This window comes from Brassica napus, chromosome C1, assembly GCF_020379485.1.
Source record: "Brassica napus cultivar Da-Ae chromosome C1, Da-Ae, whole genome shotgun sequence".
In the NCBI taxonomy this organism is placed as follows: domain Eukaryota; kingdom Viridiplantae; phylum Streptophyta; class Magnoliopsida; order Brassicales; family Brassicaceae; genus Brassica; species Brassica napus.
The window spans coordinates 40,016,161-40,038,548 of record NC_063444.1 but is presented as its reverse complement, the minus strand read 5'-3'; the positions used below and the strand labels follow the sequence as shown (position 1 = coordinate 40,038,548).

General features: G+C 34.0%; 1 protein-coding gene, 1 long non-coding RNA gene, 1 other non-coding gene and 2 pseudogenes across 3 annotated transcripts; 2 read left to right on the top strand and 3 right to left on the bottom strand.

Moving 5' to 3' along the window:
• The first annotated feature begins 1,037 nt into the window (after positions 1–1,037).
• LOC106355128 lies at positions 1,038–2,638 on the top strand (annotated as a pseudogene).
• Positions 1,715–2,122, bottom strand: LOC111207751. Its single transcript, XR_002660012.2, has 2 exons — positions 2,031–2,122; positions 1,715–1,949 (listed from the first exon to the last, which is right to left on the bottom strand). It is a non-coding gene; the product is annotated as an uncharacterized LOC111207751 (long non-coding RNA).
• An 8,234-nt stretch (positions 2,639–10,872) lies between the features above and the next one.
• LOC125580248 (vacuolar-processing enzyme delta-isozyme-like) lies at positions 10,873–13,005 on the top strand. Its single transcript, XM_048744496.1, has 8 exons — positions 10,873–11,088; positions 11,201–11,365; positions 11,451–11,607; positions 11,696–11,781; positions 11,877–12,079; positions 12,181–12,424; positions 12,514–12,720; positions 12,804–13,005. The coding sequence occupies exons 1-8, from the start codon at positions 10,915–10,917 to the stop codon at positions 12,957–12,959; spliced, it is 1,392 nt and encodes a 463-aa protein (XP_048600453.1). The 5' UTR covers positions 10,873–10,914; the 3' UTR covers positions 12,960–13,005.
• On the bottom strand, positions 12,995–14,360 carry LOC111207679 (annotated as a pseudogene).
• Positions 14,361–22,215: 7,855 nt separating this feature from the next.
• Positions 22,216–22,322, bottom strand: LOC125581001. The gene has a single exon (XR_007318712.1). It is a non-coding gene; the product is annotated as a small nucleolar RNA R71 (small nucleolar RNA).
• Positions 22,323–22,388: the final 66 nt, after the last annotated feature.

Here is a 22,388-nt window from a genome sequence, read left to right as displayed (position 1 = left end):
TTCTCAATTTTATCGTCAAAACAAAAATCCTCCCAATGAACCTCAGAAATCCAAATATAGCCTCTAAAGACCTATATGTATTGTTTATGTTATCATTCTTACCGAAGTATGAATTTTGTTTTCAAATGATCGGTTTAAATTGGCGAATGAACAAATATGCTGTAAAAAAAAGAGAGAATCAACCAGTTAATGGTATATCGAAGATGGTTCAATTATCGCCGTCAATGACCGGCCATTAGTGTATGCACTTGATTATAGCTCTTTTGAGTTCTTGCTTTAAGAGGAAAACTGTAATAGTCACAAAGTCTAATAATTCTGTTCAAGATAAGAATTTTTTTTGATATATTACATTATCTTTCTTAAAATAAAAAGAGAGTTAATCTGTTAGATATGTCAAAACTGTTAGTAAAAATGATCTTCAAATGATGTCAAAAATGATCTTCAAATATTGAAAATAAGAAAGATATATTTCAAACAAACAACCACACATTTTAAACTCATAAATGGGTGGTTTCTACAAAATTTTAAAAGTTAACACATAATACCACATGCCCGAGAACATAACTTGCAAAAATCCGCAACTATTCACACTGATCCGAGAACAATGGTCGTTGGACAAATCCCACAACAAAAACGAACATCGTTGTTGGTTTGTTATTGAACAGGTAAACAACAGAACAAATATTTGGTTTGAGATAAATGGTTAAATAAAGGTATTATAACAAATAAATTTATCAAGCAGAACCATTTTCTAAAATTTGGTAATTTAATACAGACAAACTATTGTTTGCCACTTTGACACCACCATAGACGTCATACAAGGCTTCATATGGAGAAAAAAAAAACTAAATTCCCATGCATGCAGTCAACGCTATACTCAAGATCATCAGACAAGTACAACTCTCAGCAAGAACCGAAAATAAAACCAACATAATCGTATGTACTCATTTCCTCATTTTCGATATTCAGAGTATTCCAATACAAATAATTCATATCTTACTTCCTTTAATTTGTGCATTTGTATATGCTTATAAATGAAGCCACATACTTAGATGTTGTTGATGTTTTTGGTTGAGCAGGACTACACGGGAGAAGCTGTGAATGTAGAGAACTTTTTAAATGTGATACTTGGAAACGAGAGTGGCGTCACAGGAGGAAGTGGAAAAGTTGTGAAAAGTGGTCCGAATGACAATATATTCATCTACTATGCTGACCATGGAGCTACAGGGTTTATGTGTACGTATTTTACCATCATTTCATATCTATGATAAAGATGTTTCTTGTGATATACTAATCCATGGTTTCTTGATGTTATTATTCTCAGCGATGCCCACTGGTGAAGCACTCTATGCAGAAGATTTCATCAAAGTCTTGGAGAGGATGCACTTGCTAAAAAGATACAAGAAGATGGTATGCATTAATAACTCAAGTCATTTCATTATCATCTTTCTAGTATTTTTCTATATGCAGTTCTGTTCTTGAATTGTTGAAGTGTGTTATGTTAGGTGATATATATTGAAGCTTGTGAATCTGGAAGCATGTTTGAAGGGCTGTTAAAGACAAATCTTAATATATACGCAGTGACTGCTTCTAGTGCAGAAGAGAGCTGCTCTGGTATCTACTGTGGTTATACATATCCTCCTTCTCCTCCTGAGTATAATGGTCTTTGTCTCGGCGACGAATTTAGTGTCTCTTGGCTTGAGGACAGGTAAAATTTTAAGAAACAAAATCTTTATGATTTGATTGTTCTTCAAGACGTTAAGAATCACTTTTTCCTAAATGGTTCTCTGTTTTTGATTTTGGGGGCAGCGAACTTCATGACATGAGAAAAGAGACTTTGAAGCAGCAATACCAAGTTGTAAAGAGAAGAACAAGATCTTCTCATGTCTGCCGTTTTGGATCAGAGGAGCTTCTTAATGACTATCTCGTCTCTTACATTGGCACCAATCCTGAAAACAAAAACTTCAGTCTAGCTGCATTGACCGCCTCACAAATCTCTAACCTAAGCTTGGTCAATACACGTGAGATACCTCTGTTATATCTCCGGAAGAAGGTGAAGTCCTGATCATTAATCAAGATTGCAAAATAAACAAATGATGTGTCTTTTTTGTTTGTTTGATGTCTTACTTGTTTATGTCTCAGATTCAAAACGCTCCTGTGGGGTAACCTGAAAGACAAGAAGCTCAGAAGAATCTGATTGACGAAATGAATCATAGGAAACAAATCGATCAGAACATTATAGAGATTCTGAGGCTTTCACTTAACCAAACCAATGTGCTAGATCTCTTGACTTCCACAAGAACAACAGGACAACCTCTTGTAGATGATTGGGACTGCGTCAAGACTCTGGTAACAAACACAACTCAAATCGTGTTACTTATATTACACGTAACAACCATTAAACCAAGTATATATCGAATAAAACATGGCAGGTTAAGAGTTTCAAGAATCAGTGTGGAGCAAAGATGGAATACGGTATGAAGTATGCAGGAGCACTTGCAAATATTTGCAATATGGGAGTCGATGTGAAGCAACATGTATCAGCTATTGAACAAGCTTGTGCCCATTAAATTGTATGCAAAAAAAGTAATGTGGTCGACTTATAAGTTATAAATAAGAAAGTTATTATTGCATAATATTTTGATTGTGTGGTCTTGTGACAAGAAAAAAATAACAATTCTCTTCCACAGAGGTTGTGTTTCTCCTCAGCTGCACATGCAAGGAAACAAAACACAGACCTTTTTTTGGTAACACAAAATGTATTGTAAGAGAGAATCAAGGAACAAAAAACAATGCCATGTTCCTCAATGGTATCGATAACAATCCCTAGGTTCCCTTCAATTCTTTCACCCTTTCTTGGCTCACAAGACACAGCAGCATACACGTCTGCTTCCATCGAACGCTCAGCTATGAGCTCAATAGACTGAGAGCTCTTGCAGATGCCAATATGGAGTGTATAATGTTCAACTGTAGCAGAGGCCCATCACCAAATCATAGCTTTTTGTCTCCTTACCACCAGTTGATAGTAATGAAAAATGCGGAGTGTTTAAACATTTTTGTTATATCCTCATTTTAAAATGAAAATAGCTTTAAAGTGTTGCAGGATGAAATGAGTTAGTGTAACGTCGGATGGCTAGTTTACACATTCAAGTACTTATTGGACACGAAGAAGAACTTAATTTGGTGCATTATACTTTCCATAAATCTATATTATTAAAAGAGAAGTACAAAAATAAAATAACCCTTAATTTTTCAATTTATTTTACAAAGGCATACCACTGAAGTTGTTAATTAACCTACATTTTAGGAGTTTTTGTGTTTTCCTCTTTAATTAATACAATTCCAAGATCAAATTCTAACTAAAAATTATGGCAACAATAATTAATAAACTTAGCTTTTATTATTCTTCGTCTTTTCCTATTTTATATGTGTGTGTTTGAAAATAATTAATTTCATATATACATCTCGTAATTACATACATTATATGGTAATTATTTTACTAATTCCACATAAACATAATATATAGTATACAACAATTTTATTATACATAATCATAAAATTTTGATCCATAAAAACAGTTTATATAACAATTTTATTATATATTATCATAAAAAATTTATCCATAAAAAGTAAAAATACATTTGTGAGAATTTACGGGTCATATTCTAAATAAATGGATGAATAATTAAGGGTTTACATAGAGCTGGAAATTTTAATCATTGCCCGCGGGTCCTGCCCCGTTTGAGCGGATGCGGGTCGAACCATTTGAAATTTTTAAATCGCGGGTGCGGGTGCGGGTCGAGATTATTTTGAGCGGGGCAGGTGCGGGTCAGCCGAATTTGAGTCGCGGGTACCCGCCAACCCGCAAATTAAAAAAAAATAAGTTTTTTTTTGAAAAAAAACATTTTCGTAAAATATATAAAAACAATAAATATTTATATAATTTTAATAATAAATATATTATTTGAATAGTATTTTTTAAAAATAACTATTATATAAATAAAAAATAATTATTTTTAATTAAAATAATTATTATATAATTAGAAAATAATCATTTTTAATTAAAATAACTCTTTTTAATATAATTAATATTAGCCGCGGGTTTAGCGGGTTACCCGTGGGTTTTGGCGGGGCGGGTGCAGATATAAAAGTTTTTGTTTACGGGTTATGCGGGTCGAGTTTTTGAATCGAAAAAATGATTCGACCCGCGGCGGGGCGGGACGGGTTGACCCGCGAACCAAACATTAGGTTTACATGATAAAATAAAACTACTCAATATAAACTATAAAATTATTGTGTTTCGAAATATCATATTAAAAAAAATTTAAACGGATAAATTTAAAAATATATAGTCACTTATAAAAATAAATATTCATTTATACAAAAATAATATCCGCGCACCCGCGCGGGTCAAATTCTACTTAATTTTTAAAACATTAACATAAAATGAGTGTAAACCAAATCATAGCTTATAATCTCCTTACCACCAGTTGTAAGTACTGAAGAATGCTAAGTGTTTAACATTTTGGTTATATCCACATGATTAACCTTATAAGTGTTTAAACATTTTTGTTTTATCCTCATTTTAAAATGAAAATCTTTTTAAGTGTTGCAGGATGAAATGAGTTAGTGTAACGTCGGATGGCTAGTATACACATTCAAGTACTTAGTCTTATTGGACACGAAGAAGAACTTTGGTGCATTATACTTTCCATAAATTAACTTTTAAAACATTAACATAAAATGAGCTAGTGTAAACTTGTATCTATGCTAACTTTACTTTTGTTTTCGTTTTAGATGAAAACGACGAGGATTAGAATCCTTGTATGTTGAAGGACAGATGAACTGAGGCCATTCTTTTTATTTTGGGTGTAATGTATTCATATTGTTTATATTCGTAAACAAGAAAACTATAGGAAAGTATATGTTAGGTTTGGTAGTAATCCCTCTGCAACACGTAAACTCTGTTTTGATATATACAAGACAAAATCTGGATCGCACAAATCCTAATGCTAATCCTAGTTAGCTTCTAAATTAAGAGATACTCGTACTTATACACGTAAACACTGTTTTGATATACAAGACGAAATATGTACGCACAAATCCTAATGCTAGTCCTAGTTAGCTTCTAAACTAAGAGATACTAGTAATTATATATACTCTAAACAGCTACTGAGTCTGAGCTAAAATGTAAAATATCAAATCAAGATTGGCACTCAGTGATTTTATAACAAAAATAAAGTTTAAATTAATATAACAGTATTTATATCATAACTAAGAACTTTATTATCATTTATTATGATTTTCCATAATAAAAATACAAATTATGAGTTCTAATCATTTTAAATTCTTTGGACACAAATAATATATAACCAAATCAGTACGTATGACAGATCAACAAAAAAATAACACCAATCAAAATTTGTCACATTAATAACTACTTATATTATCTCCCTAATGAAATGATTGCACTTCACAACGTTTTTGAAACAGTAACGTGACGATTCTTCATTCTGTCTTCTTAATTCAATGATTTTGATGGCTAGTTCCCTCGTATTGATGACCTCTCTCTAAACCTATATAACAGATACCTTCTCAATTTTATCTTCAAAACAAAAATCCTCCCAGTGAACTTCAGAAATCCAAATATAGCCTCTAAAGACCTATATGTTAAATATGAATCTTGTTTTCAATTGATCGGATTTAAATTGGCGAATGAAAAAATGGGTTGAAAACAAAAAGAGCGAATCAACCAGTTAATGGTATATTGAAGATGGTTCAATTATCGCTGTCAGTGAACGGCCATTAGTGTATGCACTTGATTATAGCTCTTTTGAGTTCTTGCTTTAAGAGGAAAACTCTAATAGTCACAAAGTCTAATAATCTGTTCAAGATAAGAATTTGTTTTTGATATATTACATTATCTTTCTTAAAATAAAAAGAGAGTTAAACTGTTAGATATGTCAAAACTATTTGTATAATTGATCTTCAAATGATGGCAAAAATGATCTTCAAATATTGAAAATAGAAAGATATATTTCAAACAAAACAACCACACATTTTTAAATTCATAAATGTGTAGTTTCTACAATTTTTTTAGAATTAACACATAATACCCATGCCCGAGAACGTAACTTGCGAAAGTCTACAACTATTCACACTGATCCAAGAACAAATGTCGTTGGACAAATCCCACAACAAAAACGAACATCGTTGTTGGTTTGTTATTGAACAGGTAAACAACAGAACAGATATTTGGTTTGAGATACAAGGCTTCATATGGAGAAACAAACTAAACAATTCCCATACATGAAGTCAACCCTATACACAAGATCATCAGACAAGTAAAACTCTCAGCAAGAACCAAAAATAAAGCCAACATAATCTTATGTACTCATTTCATCATTTTCGATATTCAGATAATAAATTCCAATACAAATAATTTATAGGGGTTTTTGCCAAAACTAACCCACAACTTGATTTTAACCCCAAACCTATACCCAAACTTGAATCAAATACAAAACTAACCTAAAAGCCTAGTGAAATTACAGCTCAGCCCCTTGTGACCAAACAAAAAAACAGAAGCCATTTTTTACGAATATAGCCCTAGTAAATCGTCTGAGTCGTCTGAGATGTTGGAAGTCGTCTGGACGACTGAAGTGTAAGTCGTCTGGTACCGGTTTATTTTAAAAATAATTTATAAATCTTGTAAAAAAATATTTTGATGCGTGAAAAATAAAAATCAAGTAATTATAAACAGTTTTAAGTGATATAAATTAAGATATAATAAAATTGATTTGTTTTGAAGATAGATGAGTGGAAGTAGTGAATCATGAAATACTTTGGTTTAGGAGTTTGGCAAACATATGTTGTAGTATTGTATGTATTGTTAGGGTTAGATTTTGGAAAACTAAAATGTTTTTTTCAAAAATTAGTTTTCACCTATATGTGTTTATTTATGTGTATAGTAAACACTTTTCAAGTTTGATTTGATTTTATGAAGTCTTTAATTAGATAATTAAGTTTAGGGGTTATGTTTAGGGTGTAGACGACTTATATTTCAGTCGTCTGTTGAATAATTTACTCGGACGACGTATATTTCAGTCGTCCACATCGTACCGAACCTTTAATTTTACCAATGTACGTTTTAACCTAACCGGATCATTTTACTCGGACGACTTACATTTCAGTCGTCTGGTGAAGAAATTAAAACAGACGACTTACATGTAAGTCGTCCAAATATTCCCGCCTAAAATTTTTAAAAAAAATTATTTTCCCACTTAAATAATTTAAACCAGACGACTTACTTGTAAGTCGTTTGGAAAGTATTCTATTTTAGTTTCCCGCTAAAAATATTTAATTTCCCGCTAAAAATATTAAACTCTTCTGGACGACTTACATGTAAGTCGTCTGTTTTAATTTCTTCACCGGACGACTGAAATGTAAGTCGTCCATGAAGTCGTCTGAGTCAAAAATATTTAACCTAATTGGATTTTTTGTCTCCCTATATAAAGAAAAATTTACACATTCTCTCTCCTCCTCTCAAATGGCTGCAACAAAAATGTAATGTTCATCATTCTAAAACTCTCCAACCTCTCTCTAATCTCTTTGACTTGAAAACACCAAACTTTATATGAATTTTTCAGTTTCGTCTCATGTATTTCTTACTAATCTATCTCTTTTGCAGGTTTTAATCAAATGGTACTCATCTTCCACTAATTTAAAGGTAAATCTATTAATTTTAGATATGTATTTTTGTGTGTTCTATAAATGTAGATTTATCTAATCTTCCACTCATTTTCTCTATTTTTAAGTCATTTGAACGTTTTTGGATATGCAGGTTTGTCAGATCTGGAGTTGATATGCAGGTTTTTCAGATCTGGAAGACTTCTTGGAAGACTTACCTGTTAGTCGTCTGGAAGTCGTCTGGACTTCTTGGAAGTCTTCTGACAAAGTCGTCTGGACTTCCAGGAAGTCGTCTGGACTTCCAGGAAGTCGTCTGACGAAGTCTCCCTTTCATAATAGATCTGAGCGTTTTGGTAAGTTCTTATGTCTGATTTTTCTTCATTTGGTAACTTCTTGTTGTATAAAGTTCTTACTTTTTTCCCAAACTAAAACTCTCCAAACCCACTCTAATCTCTTTGACTTGAAAACACCAACCTTTATATGAATTTTCCAGTTTTGTCTCATGTCTTTCTTACTAATCTATCTTTTTTGCAGGTTTTTAATTAGATGGTACTCATCTTCCACTAATTTAAAGGTAGATCTATTATTTTTAGATATGTATTTTTGTGTGTTCTGTAAAGGTAGATTTATCTAATCTTTCACTCATTTTTCTGTTTTTAAGCCATTTGAACGTTTTTGGATATGCAGGTTTTTCAGATCTGGAAGACTTCTGGGATGACTTACATGTTAGTCGTCTGGAAGTCGTCTGGAAGTCGTCTGGAAGTCGTCTGGAAGTCGTCTGGACTTCTTGGAAGTCTTCTGACAAAGTCGTCTGGACTTCCTGTAAAGTCGTCTGGACTTCCTGTAAAGTCGTCTGGAAGTCGTCTGAACTTCCTAAAAGTCTTCTGACAAAGTCGTCTGAACTTCCTGGAAGTCGTCTGGACTTCTTAGAAGTCGTCTGGACTTCTTAAAAGTCGTATGGACTTCTTAAAAGTCGTGTGGTCTTGTCTACTCAAGTGGAATCCAAGCTTGTCTTTGTAGAGGAATGATCTATAATAGTTTTGTTTGTGGTCTGTTTTGTGAATTGCATGTCTACTCTTTTAGTTGTGAATTTTTTGTAAAATCAGTAATAATGTTTTCCAAGATGTATTAAATGTGCTAACAATGTGTTTACACATTTACAAATCAATGAAATCATAGACTTCAGTAGCCTTTTTCTTATCTTTGGATCTCTCATATGCAATAATAAACTCCAATGGTCTTTTTCTCATCTTAATAAACAAGAATGTTGGTAGCTTTATATTGATACAACATTTTAAGAAGCATTTTAACCCTTCTTCCAACTCATAACAATAGTCATCATTATTGTCTATAACAATAATACTTAAGAGATGGAAACAAACAATAGTAACTAGTCAAAGCATATCATATTTTATTATAAGTTTGCGTTGAAAAACTTAGTCAAATTTTGTAAAACTAAGGGAGAGAACATATTTTGTAAATATGAGTTTTACATGTCTTGAAGTTACTTATCACTCTTAAAAATACAAGTTATTCAAAAACTAACGTAGAAGACTTAAAAACTAGCGGAGAAGACGCGGACGACTTCAATCTAAGTTGTCCAGACGACTAAACTATACGTCGTCTGGTCAACGCAGAGGTTATTTTTGCAATTGACTTTGAAATCTGTTATTTCGGACGACTGAAAAATAAGTCGTCTACTATTGTTTGGCTAAAAAAAACTCCAAAAAAGCTAGACGACTTACATTTCAGTCGTCATAGGTTAGTTTTGCATTTGACTGGATTATTTCAGAAGTTTGACTTTTCTGGACGACTTACATTTCAGTCGTCTAGTGAAAATTAAAATAATAATATTTTTTAAAAGTAGACGACTTACAGTTAAGTCGTCATAGGTTAGTTTTGCAATTGAAAAAAAAACTTCAAGATTTAATTATATACAGACGACTTATAATTCAGTCGTCCACGAGACGACTGAAATGTAAGTCGTCCAGGATTTACGAGGTTTGACCAGAATCTCGGAAAAAAATCCTGGACGACTTACAAGTAAGTCGTCTCGTGGACGACTGAATTATAAGTCGTCTGTGTATAATTAAATTTTGAAGTTTTTTTTTTCAATTGCAAAACTAACCTATGACGACTTAACTGTAAGTCGTCTACTTTTTAAAAAATATTATTATTTTAATTTTCGCCAGACGACTGAAATGTAAGTCGTCTAGGGAAGTCAAACTTCTGAAATTATCCAGTCAAATGCAAAACTAACCTATGACGACTGAAATGTAAGTCGTCTAGGTTCTTTGGAAATTTTTTTGAAACCAAACAAAAACAGACGACTTAACTTTCAGTCGTCTCAGGTTACAGATTTCAAAGTCAATTACAAAAATAACCTCTGCGTTGACCAGACGACTTCCAGGTAAGTTGTCTACAGCCATACGACTTCCCAAGTAAGTCGTCTGACGAACAGATCTGAAAAAAAACTCGATGTCATACCTTAAATTGGTGAGATAAGTTCCTTAGCATACATAAGGCTTCTCCAAGCACACAGAATCACAAACGAAAGTAACCCACCCAGAATCGTTAGCTTCTATGACTCTATGAACCATAAAAAATTTAGAATCAAAATCTTGGGTTTTTTTAGCTCATTGTGGAGAGAAAGTGAGAGATATGTTGTGTTTAGTTCACAAGAATGGAAAAAGAAGAAGGGTAAATCGATTTTAGGAGCATTAAGAGCTTCAAATTGGTTGTTCATGGTGGTTGTGGTATTGATGACAATGGCAATCTTGTAATTACTTGAAGATGATGAGGGTGAGAGAGTAAAAATGTCATTTTCGAAAAAAAAAAGAAAAAAAAAATTGATGGCATTTTCGTAAATTATATGAACTTGTGGGGTGAATAGGACAAAACCAATTTTCAAAAAAACGGAGGTTAATTTTGTGTTTGACTTTAAGTTATAGGTCAATTCTGCAAAAAAAACCCTAATTTATATCCACGCGGTAACAAGGAAAAAAAAAACAAGCTAGCAAACAAAAGCAAATTATTAACATTTCAAGGCAATTATTTCAATATCATGCTAAGTGCTTAAGCGTACGTGTCAACGTCATGCGTTACTTTTTACGTTCACATACTCAAACTCTAATACGCAAACAAGTGTTTTGACCAATGGAATCGTCTATATAAACGAGATATACGGAATTCAAGAACATTTACAGAGAGAAAAACACAGTTCTGACAATGTCTTTTCTTGGCCACTTTCAAATTTTTCTTTTTCTTTATGCTTTGCTTCTTATCTCAGCACAATCTCGCAAAACCGAACATGATACTGAATCTAGTGACGATGGTGCAGAAGGACAACGATGGGCGGTTCTAGTGGCTGGTTCTAAAGAATATGAAAACTATAGGCATCAGGTTTTGCATTTTTTTTTCTTTTATAAAAAGTCGTTAACATAATAAGATAAGAAGTGGTCTTAGCTAGGAGATTTCTATGAACTAATTATCTACTGTTGTTTTGATTTAACAGGCTGACATATGCCATGCGTATCAAATACTGCGTAAAGGAGGTCTAAAAGATGAAAACATAATAGTGTTTATGTTTGACGATATTGCCTTAAATCCTAAGAATCCCAAGCGTGGAGTAATCATTAACAGACCCGGGGGAGAGGATGTTTATCAAGGAGTTCCTAAGGTTCTTATAAGTTCTTTTGTGCATTTGTATATGCTTATAAATGAAGCCACATACTTAGATGTTGTTGATGTTTTTGGTTGAGCAGGACTACACGGGAGAAGCTGTGAATGCAGAGAACTTTTTAAATGTGATACTTGGAAACGAGAGTGGCGTCACAGGAGGAAGTGGAAAAGTTGTGAAAAGTGGTCCGAATGACAATATATTCATCTACTATGCTGACCATGGAGCTACAGGGTTTATGTGTACGTATTTTACCATCATTTCATATCTATGATAAAGATGTTTCTTGTGATATACTAATCCATGGTTTCTTGATGTTATTATTCTCAGCGATGCCCACTGGTGAAGCACTCTATGCAGAAGATTTCATCAAAGTCTTGGAGAGGATGCACTTGCTAAAAAGATACAAGAAGATGGTATGCATTAATAACTCAAGTCATTTCATTATCATCTTTCTAGTATTTTTCTATATGCAGTTCTGTTCTTGAATTGTTGAAGTGTGTTATGTTAGGTGATATATATTGAAGCTTGTGAATCTGGAAGCATGTTTGAAGGGCTGTTAAAGACAAATCTCAATATATACGCAGTGACTGCTTCTAGTGCAGAAGAGAGCTGCTCTGGTATCTACTGTGGTTATACATATCCTCCTTCTCCTCCTGAGTATAATGGTCTTTGTCTCGGCGACGAATTTAGTGTCTCTTGGCTTGAGGACAGGTAAAATTTTAAGAAACAAAATCTTTATGATTTGATTGTTCTTCAAGACGTTAAGAATCACTTTTTCCTAAATGGTTCTCTGTTTTTGATTTTGGGGGCAGCGAACTTCATGACATGAGAAAAGAGACTTTGAAGCAGCAATACCAAGTTGTAAAGAGAAGAACAAGATCTTCTCATGTCTGCCGTTTTGGATCAGAGGAGCTTCTTAATGACTATCTCGTCTCTTACATTGGCACCAATCCTGAAAACAAAAACTTCAGTCTAGCTGCATTGACCGCCTCACAAATCTCTAACCTAAGCTTGGTCAATACACGTGAGATACCTCTGTTATATCTCCGGAAGAAGGTGAAGTCCTGATCATTAATCAAGATTGCAAAATTAACAAATGATGTGTCTTTTTTGTTTGTTTGATGTCTTACTTGTTTATGTCTCAGATTCAAAACGCTCCTGTGGGGTCACCTGAAAGACAAGAAGCTCAGAAGAATCTGATTGACGAAATGAATCATAGGAAACAAATCGATCAGAACATTATAGAGATTCTGAGGCTTTCACTTAACCAATCCAATGTGTTAGATCTCTTGACTTCCACAAGAACAACAGGACAACCTCTTGTAGATGATTGGGACTGCTTCAAGACTCTGGTAACAAACACAACTCAAATCGTGTTACTTATATTACACGTAACAACCATTAAACCAAGTATATATCGAATAAAACATGGCAGGTTAAGATTTTCAAGAATCAGTGTGGAGCAAAGATGGAATACGGTATGAAGTATGCAGGAGCACTTGCAAATATTTGCAATATGGGAGTCGATGTGAAGCAACATGTATCAACATGTACAAGCTTGTGCCCATTAAATTGTATGCAAAAAAAGTAATGTGGTCGACTTACAAGTTATAAATAAGAAAGTTATTATTGCATAATATTTTGATTGTGTGGTCTTGTGACAAGAAAAAAATATAAGTGTTCTTGAACAATTCTCTTCCACAGAGGGTGGTCTTGTGACAAGAAAAAAATATAAGTGTTCTTGAACAATTCTCTTCCACAGAGGTTGTGTTTCTCCTCAGCTGCACAGGCAAGGAAACAAAACACAGACCTTTTTTTGGTAACACAAAATGTATTGTAAGAGAGAATCAAGGAACAAAAAACAATGCCATGTTCCTTAATGGTATCGATAACAATCCCTAGGTTCCCTTCAATTCTTTCACCCTTTCTTGGCTCACAAGACACAGCAGCATACACGTCTGCTTCCATCGAACGCTCAGCTATGAGCTTACCGACCAATCTGCACGCAGGAGACGGTATGTTTGTCCTGATATATCTCTTGCGTTTGTGGTGGCAACGGACATGACTTTTCTTGTTCACTTTGGCGTGGATGAACTTCCTGGATAAGAAGACATTGAGCAAGAAAGGCCTCATGTACATATGTCTTTCTTTGCTTCTATGACTTCCTGTTGGGCCTCTTTTCGCTGCTTTGCCACGTGATCTTTGAGTCCATGCAGGTTGCACAAAAAGACTCCTAAACAATGCATTAAAAACTGGATCTTTAAAATACCCAGGAGATAAAGAAACAAGCTTTGAAGAGATTCACTCTCAAGCATCAATAGATTGTGAGACATCAATCCAGACATCAATCTCGAGTGGGCCGAGACTGACTCGTGTCGAAGGGGACGAGTGAGAAAGTTGATGAGACCAAGCAAGACATCTTCCTCGAGCGGTAAGGAGAGTTAGTGAGACAGTAACTCTGATCGGATAAGGCGCGGCTCTCGATTCAATTCACCGTCTCGTGTTACGCTTTTCGGTTTACAATTCTAAAACCTTAAACCGGACCAGCTGACTAAACCCTCATAAATACTGGTGAAACAAGTCAAACCGCCAACCTCCAAATACCGGTTACGACTTCCTGCACACCGAGAAAACCAAAGCATAAACCATAAAGCTCAAATTTTGCAGAATGTCCAGTCATAAATAATCTGAATTGCTTTTTTTTTTTTAATATCTAAATCATCATCTGAATTTTTTTCTTTCTTTTATATCTATCTATACTATTATTTGAGAAGTGAATTAGCTTAGTTGTCATATTCTCCATGATTTTAGAGAATTTTGCTTATTTATCATGTTTTAGTATTTTTAATTGAGTCATTAATTCATTAATTTATATAATATTATTATTTTAAATTAAGTATAAGTAAGTGCTAAAATATTTGCAACAAAAATAAAAATTAACAAAAAATCTATCTATATTATTATTTGAGAAGTGAATTGGTTTAGTTGTCATTTTCTTCGTGATTTTAGGGAATTTTGCTTATTTATCATGTTTTAGTAATTTTTAATTGTGTCATTAATTCATTAATTTATATAATATTATTATTTTAAATTAAGTATTAGTAAATGTTAAAATATTTACAACAAAAATAAAAATTAACCAAAAAACAGGAACATATTATAAAAAAATATATAATTAGTGTATATCTCAATGCTCCGTTGATGTAATAATGTTCTACATATTTAATGGTTTATATTTTATGAACTTATATTATCAAGATAAACATGTTGTTACAGTTTCTATTTTCCATTTGTTCTCACAAACATCATTTTTTCCTTCTTTTATTAAGTTTAAAAACAAAGATGTGTAGTTTTAGATTAATGAAAAACAAATTTTTGTAAATAAACTAAATACCTAAGGGGCCCCTCTCTGATAAGGAAAAAAACGAAAAAAATCATTCATTATATAATTAATTAAAACGAATTTTTTATTAATAATATTAGATTTATAAAATTATATTAGATGATTTATTATAAATTAATATAATAAAATTTTCAAAAAATATATATTTTTTAAAAATAAGATAATTATTATATATATATATACTGTGTTGTTATCTGAAAATAATATTTTTAAAATTAAGATGTAAAAAACTTACGATTAAAATTAATTGAGAAAAAAATATTTGAATAAGTATATTTTATAAAATATTTTGAATATGTGAGTGTTTTTAAAATTTACAATAATAAATATATATATTGATGAAATTTTATATATTATCATACTGGTTTTTGAATTAATAAATTATAAACTAATAAGTTTTTTTTTTTTGACTAAAACTAATAAGTGTTTGTAAGAAAATTATGCCCGCATGTGCGGGAAAAGCACCTAGTTTAAATTATAATTGTGTGTTTAGTGGGTCACCTGGAGATATGGCAAAAGTTGTTCTTCTCCACTTGAAACAATAAGGTCTGCATACTCCACACTTGTTATTTCCATAAAGATGAAAAGGCTAGATATTCTTACAAAAAAACAAAAAGACTAGAAATAACACATTCTTTAACCCGAATGGATTTTATATGTATTTACTATATCATAGATATTGCCACTGTTACTTGAAGGTTAAACTGTTGGAATTCATACCGGTTTATAACAATTTATAAATCAACTTATGAATTCAATTTGCCTAGAATCTCATGCCAATACTGAAATAAACTTAGATCTTAGGGTCTCAAATATAACTGGAAGTTTTGCAGCGGAAAGACAAACAAACCAAATCGAGATTTAGAGCACTCCAAACGTTGTGCCTCTACCGGTATCCACACGCACACGAACTGGATCGATACGGGATGCTAGTACCGTTGAGATCAAATCTCAAAGCCTTGACAAACTCTTTTTGTCTCTTTAGGGTTTTAGCCGTCACGTTTATTTTTGTGTGTTTTTGCACAAAACGTCAACGGTATGACCTTATATAACGTGCATGAAACCTAATTTTAATCACATTAGAATTATGGACTAAGCCCATTTATATTAGTTAGCCCACGTGCAATCACTATTGCATACATGCATATATAAGTTACCTTACATATCGCAAATGTATTTATTATATGTAAATTATATATCATATATATAACATAAATATAAATCCTAAAATATTTATAATCCAATTCGCTTAGGTGTGTGACCCTATATGATCATATAATATTAGTAATGAATTCTCAATTCATAGATTATAAGCGGTTTCTAACAAAACATTAGAACCACCTAATATTATATGACGGCCGCATCTCGACGTTACGACTTTACCAAGAGTAAGTACAAATGATTTTAGGACATTCTCAACAATCTCCCACTTGTACTAGAATCATCTATTCTCATAATCCCTTTGTCTCTATATCTCGATCTCAGCATAAGACAAGAACTAGTGTCATCCTTATTAAGCTAGATCATGTTTATCGAACTCTGATTTATACTGATCAAACAAATGACTGACATTCACCTCGTTTGAGCACGGACATGCATTTTCTAGTATCAAATCTTCGATAGGCCTAGAGATATTTGTCTCCCGTTATATGGGAGGGACAAATCCCATCTTGTTGCATCCCTGTTCCTTACAAACTTCATAGAACACCTAATCAATGCCTTTATAATCACCAGTTACGGCTGACGTTTGACAAGGTCAAAGTGAACTAATCCACAAGTAGAGAATCGTGACGAACTCAGGTCTAAGGACTATACTCTATAGTCGTAATGAGAAACTCTTATGACACTCATATAAAAATCTTGTAGAGTTCTCATTAGCGGGTCAGTCCGATCATGTATCCTCTAACACATATCCATGTGATTGACTTCAATACCACATATTGAATGACTCTATGAAACTTAGTCATCAATCACCTCACATACTAGTCATTCTTGGTTATTAATGTCCCATATTAACAACCTTGACTAGGGACCTCAATAATTTATGCCATTTTCACTAATAGGTTTCCATGATCAGGTCACATACTTGATGACCTATAAAAATGATATAAATTATTTTTAAGACTTTTATTTAATTATCCAATAATCAAATAAATCTGAAACAATTTCATTATTTTGAATACATAATCAAATGTATGTCAATATGAACATCATATCATAAACATAAAGCCTCCCACTAAAACCAAGATCATATCTTAAGATAGTTAGTACCCATGGCTGCAGTATGACTCTCATACTTAGGCCATGGAAGAGGCTTGGTCAATGGATCAACAACATCTGCATCCATTGAGACTATACTATGGTGCTTTGCTTGAAACTCTTCCAACCCACCACTCTCCATTAAGGCAAAAGATGAAACCAACTCGTGATCGAAAATCACCTTTGTCATTTAAAAAAAATTGGCATACATGATAGATCCTTTAGCAGAAGCATATGGGATTTTACTCATGCGCTCTCGCTCATCCTGTGTCGAAGGACACTGAGTCTTGCTAAGAGTTATGCCCTGAGACATTGGCAAAAAGCGTTTCTTTGAATCATGCATCTTGAATCTATGTAAGACCTTATTGATACAAGTATCTTGAAATAATCCAATAGTCTTATTTAATCTATCTTTATAGATTCTTATTCCAAGGATATATGTAGATTTTTCCATGTCTTTCATTAAGAAACAACCTCAAAGTATGGCATCTACATACAACACCAAGGAAAACTTTGCTCCCACTAGTCTTCTTGTAAACGCAAGGTTCTTCTTTATTTCTAATGAAATCAAACTCTTTGATTGCCTCATTAAAACGAAGATTCCAACTCCGAGATGTTTGCTTCAAGCAATATATTGGAGTCAGGGCCCATCATAGCTTCCTCAAAGGACGTAGGTTCATCACTTTCTATTATCAATAGATCATGATGATTCGCCACCCAAACGTCATATCTATCAGGTTCGTGACGAGTCCTTTCGGACCTACACACTCCAGGTTCCACATGTGTAGATTCTACGACTCTTCGTAAATCTAATTGATCATCTTTCTAAGATGATGAAACCATCTCCTGTGTTTCTCGAACTTCTTCGAGTTGTGCTTTACTCCCACTGTTCTTCTTAGAAAGAAATTCTCTCTCATGAAAAACACCACTATGAGCAACAAACACTTTGTTCTCGGTGGGGTAGTAAAAGTAATAACTTTTGGTTTCTTTAGGACAACCAATGAAGTAGCATTCATCAGATTTAGGTCCAAGCTTATCAGTAAACATACGTTTTACATAAGCATTACAACCTCAAATTTTCAGAAAAGACACATTTGGAACCTTTCCAGTCCACATCTCATATGGTGTCTTCCCAACTGATTTTGATGGACATCTGTTTAGCGTAAACGCAGACGTTTCTATACGTATCTCCAAAAAGATGGTGGAAGATCTGTATGACTCATCATAGACCGAACCATATCTAATAAAGTTCGATTTCTCCTTTCGGACACACCATTCCATTGTGGTGTTCCTAGAGGAGTGAGTTGTGAAACAATTTCACATTCTCTCAGATGATCATTAAACGCTTGACTCAAATATTCTGCACCTCGATCAGATCGAAGATATTTTATTTTCTTGTCAAGCTAATTTTGTACTTCATTCTGAAATTCTTTGAACTTTTCAAAAGATTCAGACTTATGTTTCATTAGATGGACATAACCATATATACTGAATTCGTCAGTAAATGTAATGAAGTACTGATAGTTTCCTCTAGCATTTATACTCATTAGTCCACATACATCAGTATGTATAAGTTCCAATAAGTCTTTGGCTCTTTCACCGTGTCCAGTAAAAGGAGCCTTAGCCATTTTACCGAATAAATAAGATTCACATTTTTCATAGGATTCATAATCAAATCAGCTCAAAAGTCCATCACTATGAAGCTTTTGAATGTGTTTCTTATTTATGTGGCCCAAACGACAATGCCAAAGAAATGCCAAAGAAATGTCTGATTCGTGTCGTTAGACTTGAATCTTAGGTACTGATATTATAGACAGACATGCTTTGGTTTAGAAAATAAAGTCCATTCTCTAATGGACAGCTACCATAAAAGATATCATTACGATCAAAAGAACAACACTTGTTTTCGATCGAAAACTGAAATCCTTCCAAATCCAAACAAGGAATGGAAATATATTCCTACTTATAGCAGGTACATAGTAGCAATTGTTAAGTTCTAAAACCAAGCCCGAAGGCAAAGACAAGTGAAATGTTCCCACAACTAATGAAGCAACCCTTGCTCCATTTCCCAAGCGTAAGTCCACTTGTACTTTCTCCAAAATTCTACTGTTGCTTAGGCCATTCATATTCGTACAAGTATGAGCACCACGGCCGGTATCCAATACCCAAGAAGTACAGACAGAAGTAGTAACATTTACTTCTATAACATTAATACCCCTAGACGATGTTTCGAAAGTTTTTTTCTTTTTTTTTTTCAGATCTTCCAAGTAGGGTTTAAACTTTTCTTGAGAACAATTATCGGGTTTCGACAATAATGGAGGAAATTTGATTCATTCAATTTGTTCTTCTCAAGGGCATATTGGAATGAAAATGGTTTGTGAAAAGTTAACATTGATGGAATAGAAGAATAATGAATATTAATATGATGTTCAGGAATTAGGGAAATCTCAACAATTAAGAAAACTCATATTATATTCAAAACATTTTCCTCAAATGAATATAATAATCCAAGATCCATATTTCACTAAAATCCGAGTGAGCTTTGGCTCATTGCCCAAATATAAAGCTATTTAGGTAAGCAACACTTTGCTAATTATATCTAATATAATTCTTGGTTGTCAGACGACATCTTATGTCTTATCCAACCTATGTCTCTAAGCCCAAAACCGTTTTGATAGCCTAGTCAAGTAAACCAATCTTGTTTCACATGGTAACCGTTACCATTCACCTCACTCATGTAATTGCAGACACCTAGCTTTGGCAAGCCCATCTTACAACGAAACAAGCCTTGATGATTGATAAAATTGGGTAGACATCAAAAATACTTGAAATTAATTGAGGAATTAATTTTATCCAATTTAACTTTATATTTAAAATTTTATATCGAATATAAAAGATAAATATAACTAATACATATCTTATATGTACTTTAATTGGATTATGAATAATTATGTTAATTTTAGAATCTAATCAAATTAGAATTCTAAATCATTGGGACATAAACTATCGAATCAAATCGGTCAAGCTAACCAAATAAACCAGAGAACTAGTTTAACCGGTTTAAAAGGTTACACATAATCTCACCAACTAGGTTACAATAACACACATTGACTTCTGAAATCAATTATTGATATCTTGCATATTTACATTGTCTTATCCATTTATTCATGTGCATTTTCATCATATAGATTAGGGTTTAGCCATGTCTACGTTGCATTTTGCATACATATGTCTCTATTAGGTATTGGAGTACCACATGGAGTTCCTGGAGACATTTGGGCGCATTTGGAGCTCAAAAGAAGTGTTTAAAGCGATCAACGGACGAGCAGCGCACCAGAGCGACCTCACCGGAGCGACGCCATGAAGTCGCTGTGACACACATCCCGGAGAGACCTGGCCAGAGCGACGCTCCGAGGTCGCTTGCGTCTCCATGGCGAGACGACACAAAACGAAGCCGGGAGCGACGTCTTCGGAGCGACACAGCCAGGTCGCTCGCGAGGAGATGACCCGGGAGCGACGTCTTCAGAGCGACACAGCCAGGTCGCTCGCGAAGAAACGACCCGGGAGCGACCTCTCGCAGCGACATGCCGAGGTCGCTCCGCGTCTATTTGTTTGGCCGAACTCATGTTTTCTCAAGGGCCTTTTGGTCATTTCATTATGCACGTTTTTTACTTTCAAAACCTATGTTTTATATCTTTTGTAAGCCATCAGTGGCTGACAATCTCTTTTCCAGAGAACAACTAGAAAAACTTCTTTTGATTCAGATTTCATTGCTCTCATCTTGTGTTCTTGTTGATTTCTTATCTATTTCTCTACATGATTAATCTGAAATCCACCATGGGTTTAAGAGGAATCATGGAGATTAGTGAGTAATCACCTTTTGAATTCATGGGTTAGGGAGATTAAAGGTGATTAGGTTAGTTTTAGGATGTTTTAGTGTAGATCATTCTTGTTTCTTGCTAGTAGAGTATTCATAATGCATCTTCTGAGTTGGCCACTCAAAAGTTGATTTTTAGACATTTCCCACCCACAAGGTGTTTGATGAAATGTCTGAGATAACTCTCCTAAGCTTTTAACATACTTTACCAAAGACATTTGTTGTTAAAGGTGTTAAGATAGCCAATAGACTTGTTAGTAATGATTGCTTTCATATTATTCAACCAAAGACATTTGATGTTTGAAATATATTAGCAAATGAACATTCATCTAGACATAGAGTTTGTTTAAGATTGTGTCTAAGCTTAAGGTTGATAGTTTGATTGATCGTTTGCCATCCTTAGTTCGAAACTTGATCACCCAAGGTCTAATCCCTATGCCCATGAGTTCTCTTTTCCCTTAGTAAAGAAAATCATTTCATTTATCATTAATCATTAGTTTAGAAACCTCTTAAATTATCGGTTGCACTTAGATTAAGTGAGTACTTGCATTCTCATTGCTTTGATATCCCTCAGAACTGTTTCGACAATCATTTATACTACAACATTTGTCTTAGGAGCCTTGAAAACTCCTAACATCAAATTGGTGCCGTTGCCAAATTCTGAGTAGATTTAAACATTGAGATTTAGTCACTTGCTTGAGACTAAGTCATTTTAATTTTGTTTTGTTACTGATTCTTCTTCTTCACCTACCTTTTACTTTCAGGTGTATGAACTTGAGGAGCAGGGGTCCATCAAACCTAGTTCCAATAGTAGCAGACATCAGAGCTTTTGAGAGGGAGTGTGCTAGAGCTAGAAAAGAAGAAGAACAACAAGCCCACTTGCAGAGATTCGATATTGATATGGAAGATCAACCGCAAGGGGCAGAACACCAACCGCGGGCAGCTCGACCCATTGGTACTTATGACCGGCCCAACATTCATGGTCATATACTGGGAATCTGAGCACTGGCTGTGGCAGCCAACAACTTTGAGGTCAAGTCAGGACTCCTCAACGTGATCGAGAACAACAAGTATCATGGCTTGGCTCTAGAGGACCCACTTGATCACTTGGACAAGTTCGACAGCTACTGTGGGTTGTCAAAAAGCAATGGTGTATCCGAAGATGCCTTAAAGCTCAAGTTATTCCCTTTCTCTTTGGGGGATAAGGCGCGTCAATGGGAGAAGTCCCTACCCAGCGACTCTATCACCACTTGGGATGATTGCAAGAGAGCATTCTTGGAGAAGTTCTTCTCTACTTCAAGAACTGCTAAGCTGAGAAATGAGATTTCCAGCTTTCAACAGAAGAACTTGGAAGGCTTCAGTGAAGCCTGGGAGAGATTCAAGGGCTACCAAGCTCAATGCCCACACCATGGTTTCTCTAAGGAGAGTTTGCTGAGCACATTCTACCGTGGTGCTCTTCCTAAGTACATGGCCAAACTGGA

Excerpts from the sequence above, each read along its gene's own strand:
- LOC125580248 (XM_048744496.1), top strand. The coding sequence starts at position 10,915 with ATGTCTTTTCTTGGCCACTTTCAAATTTTTCTTTTTCTTTATGCTTTG. Across the intron at positions 11,089-11,200 it reads ATGAAAACTATAGGCATCAG|GCTGACATATGCCATGCGTA; the intron begins GTTTTGCATTTT and ends TTGATTTAACAG. Across the intron at positions 12,425-12,513 it reads TGTTATATCTCCGGAAGAAG|ATTCAAAACGCTCCTGTGGG; the intron begins GTGAAGTCCTGA and ends TTTATGTCTCAG.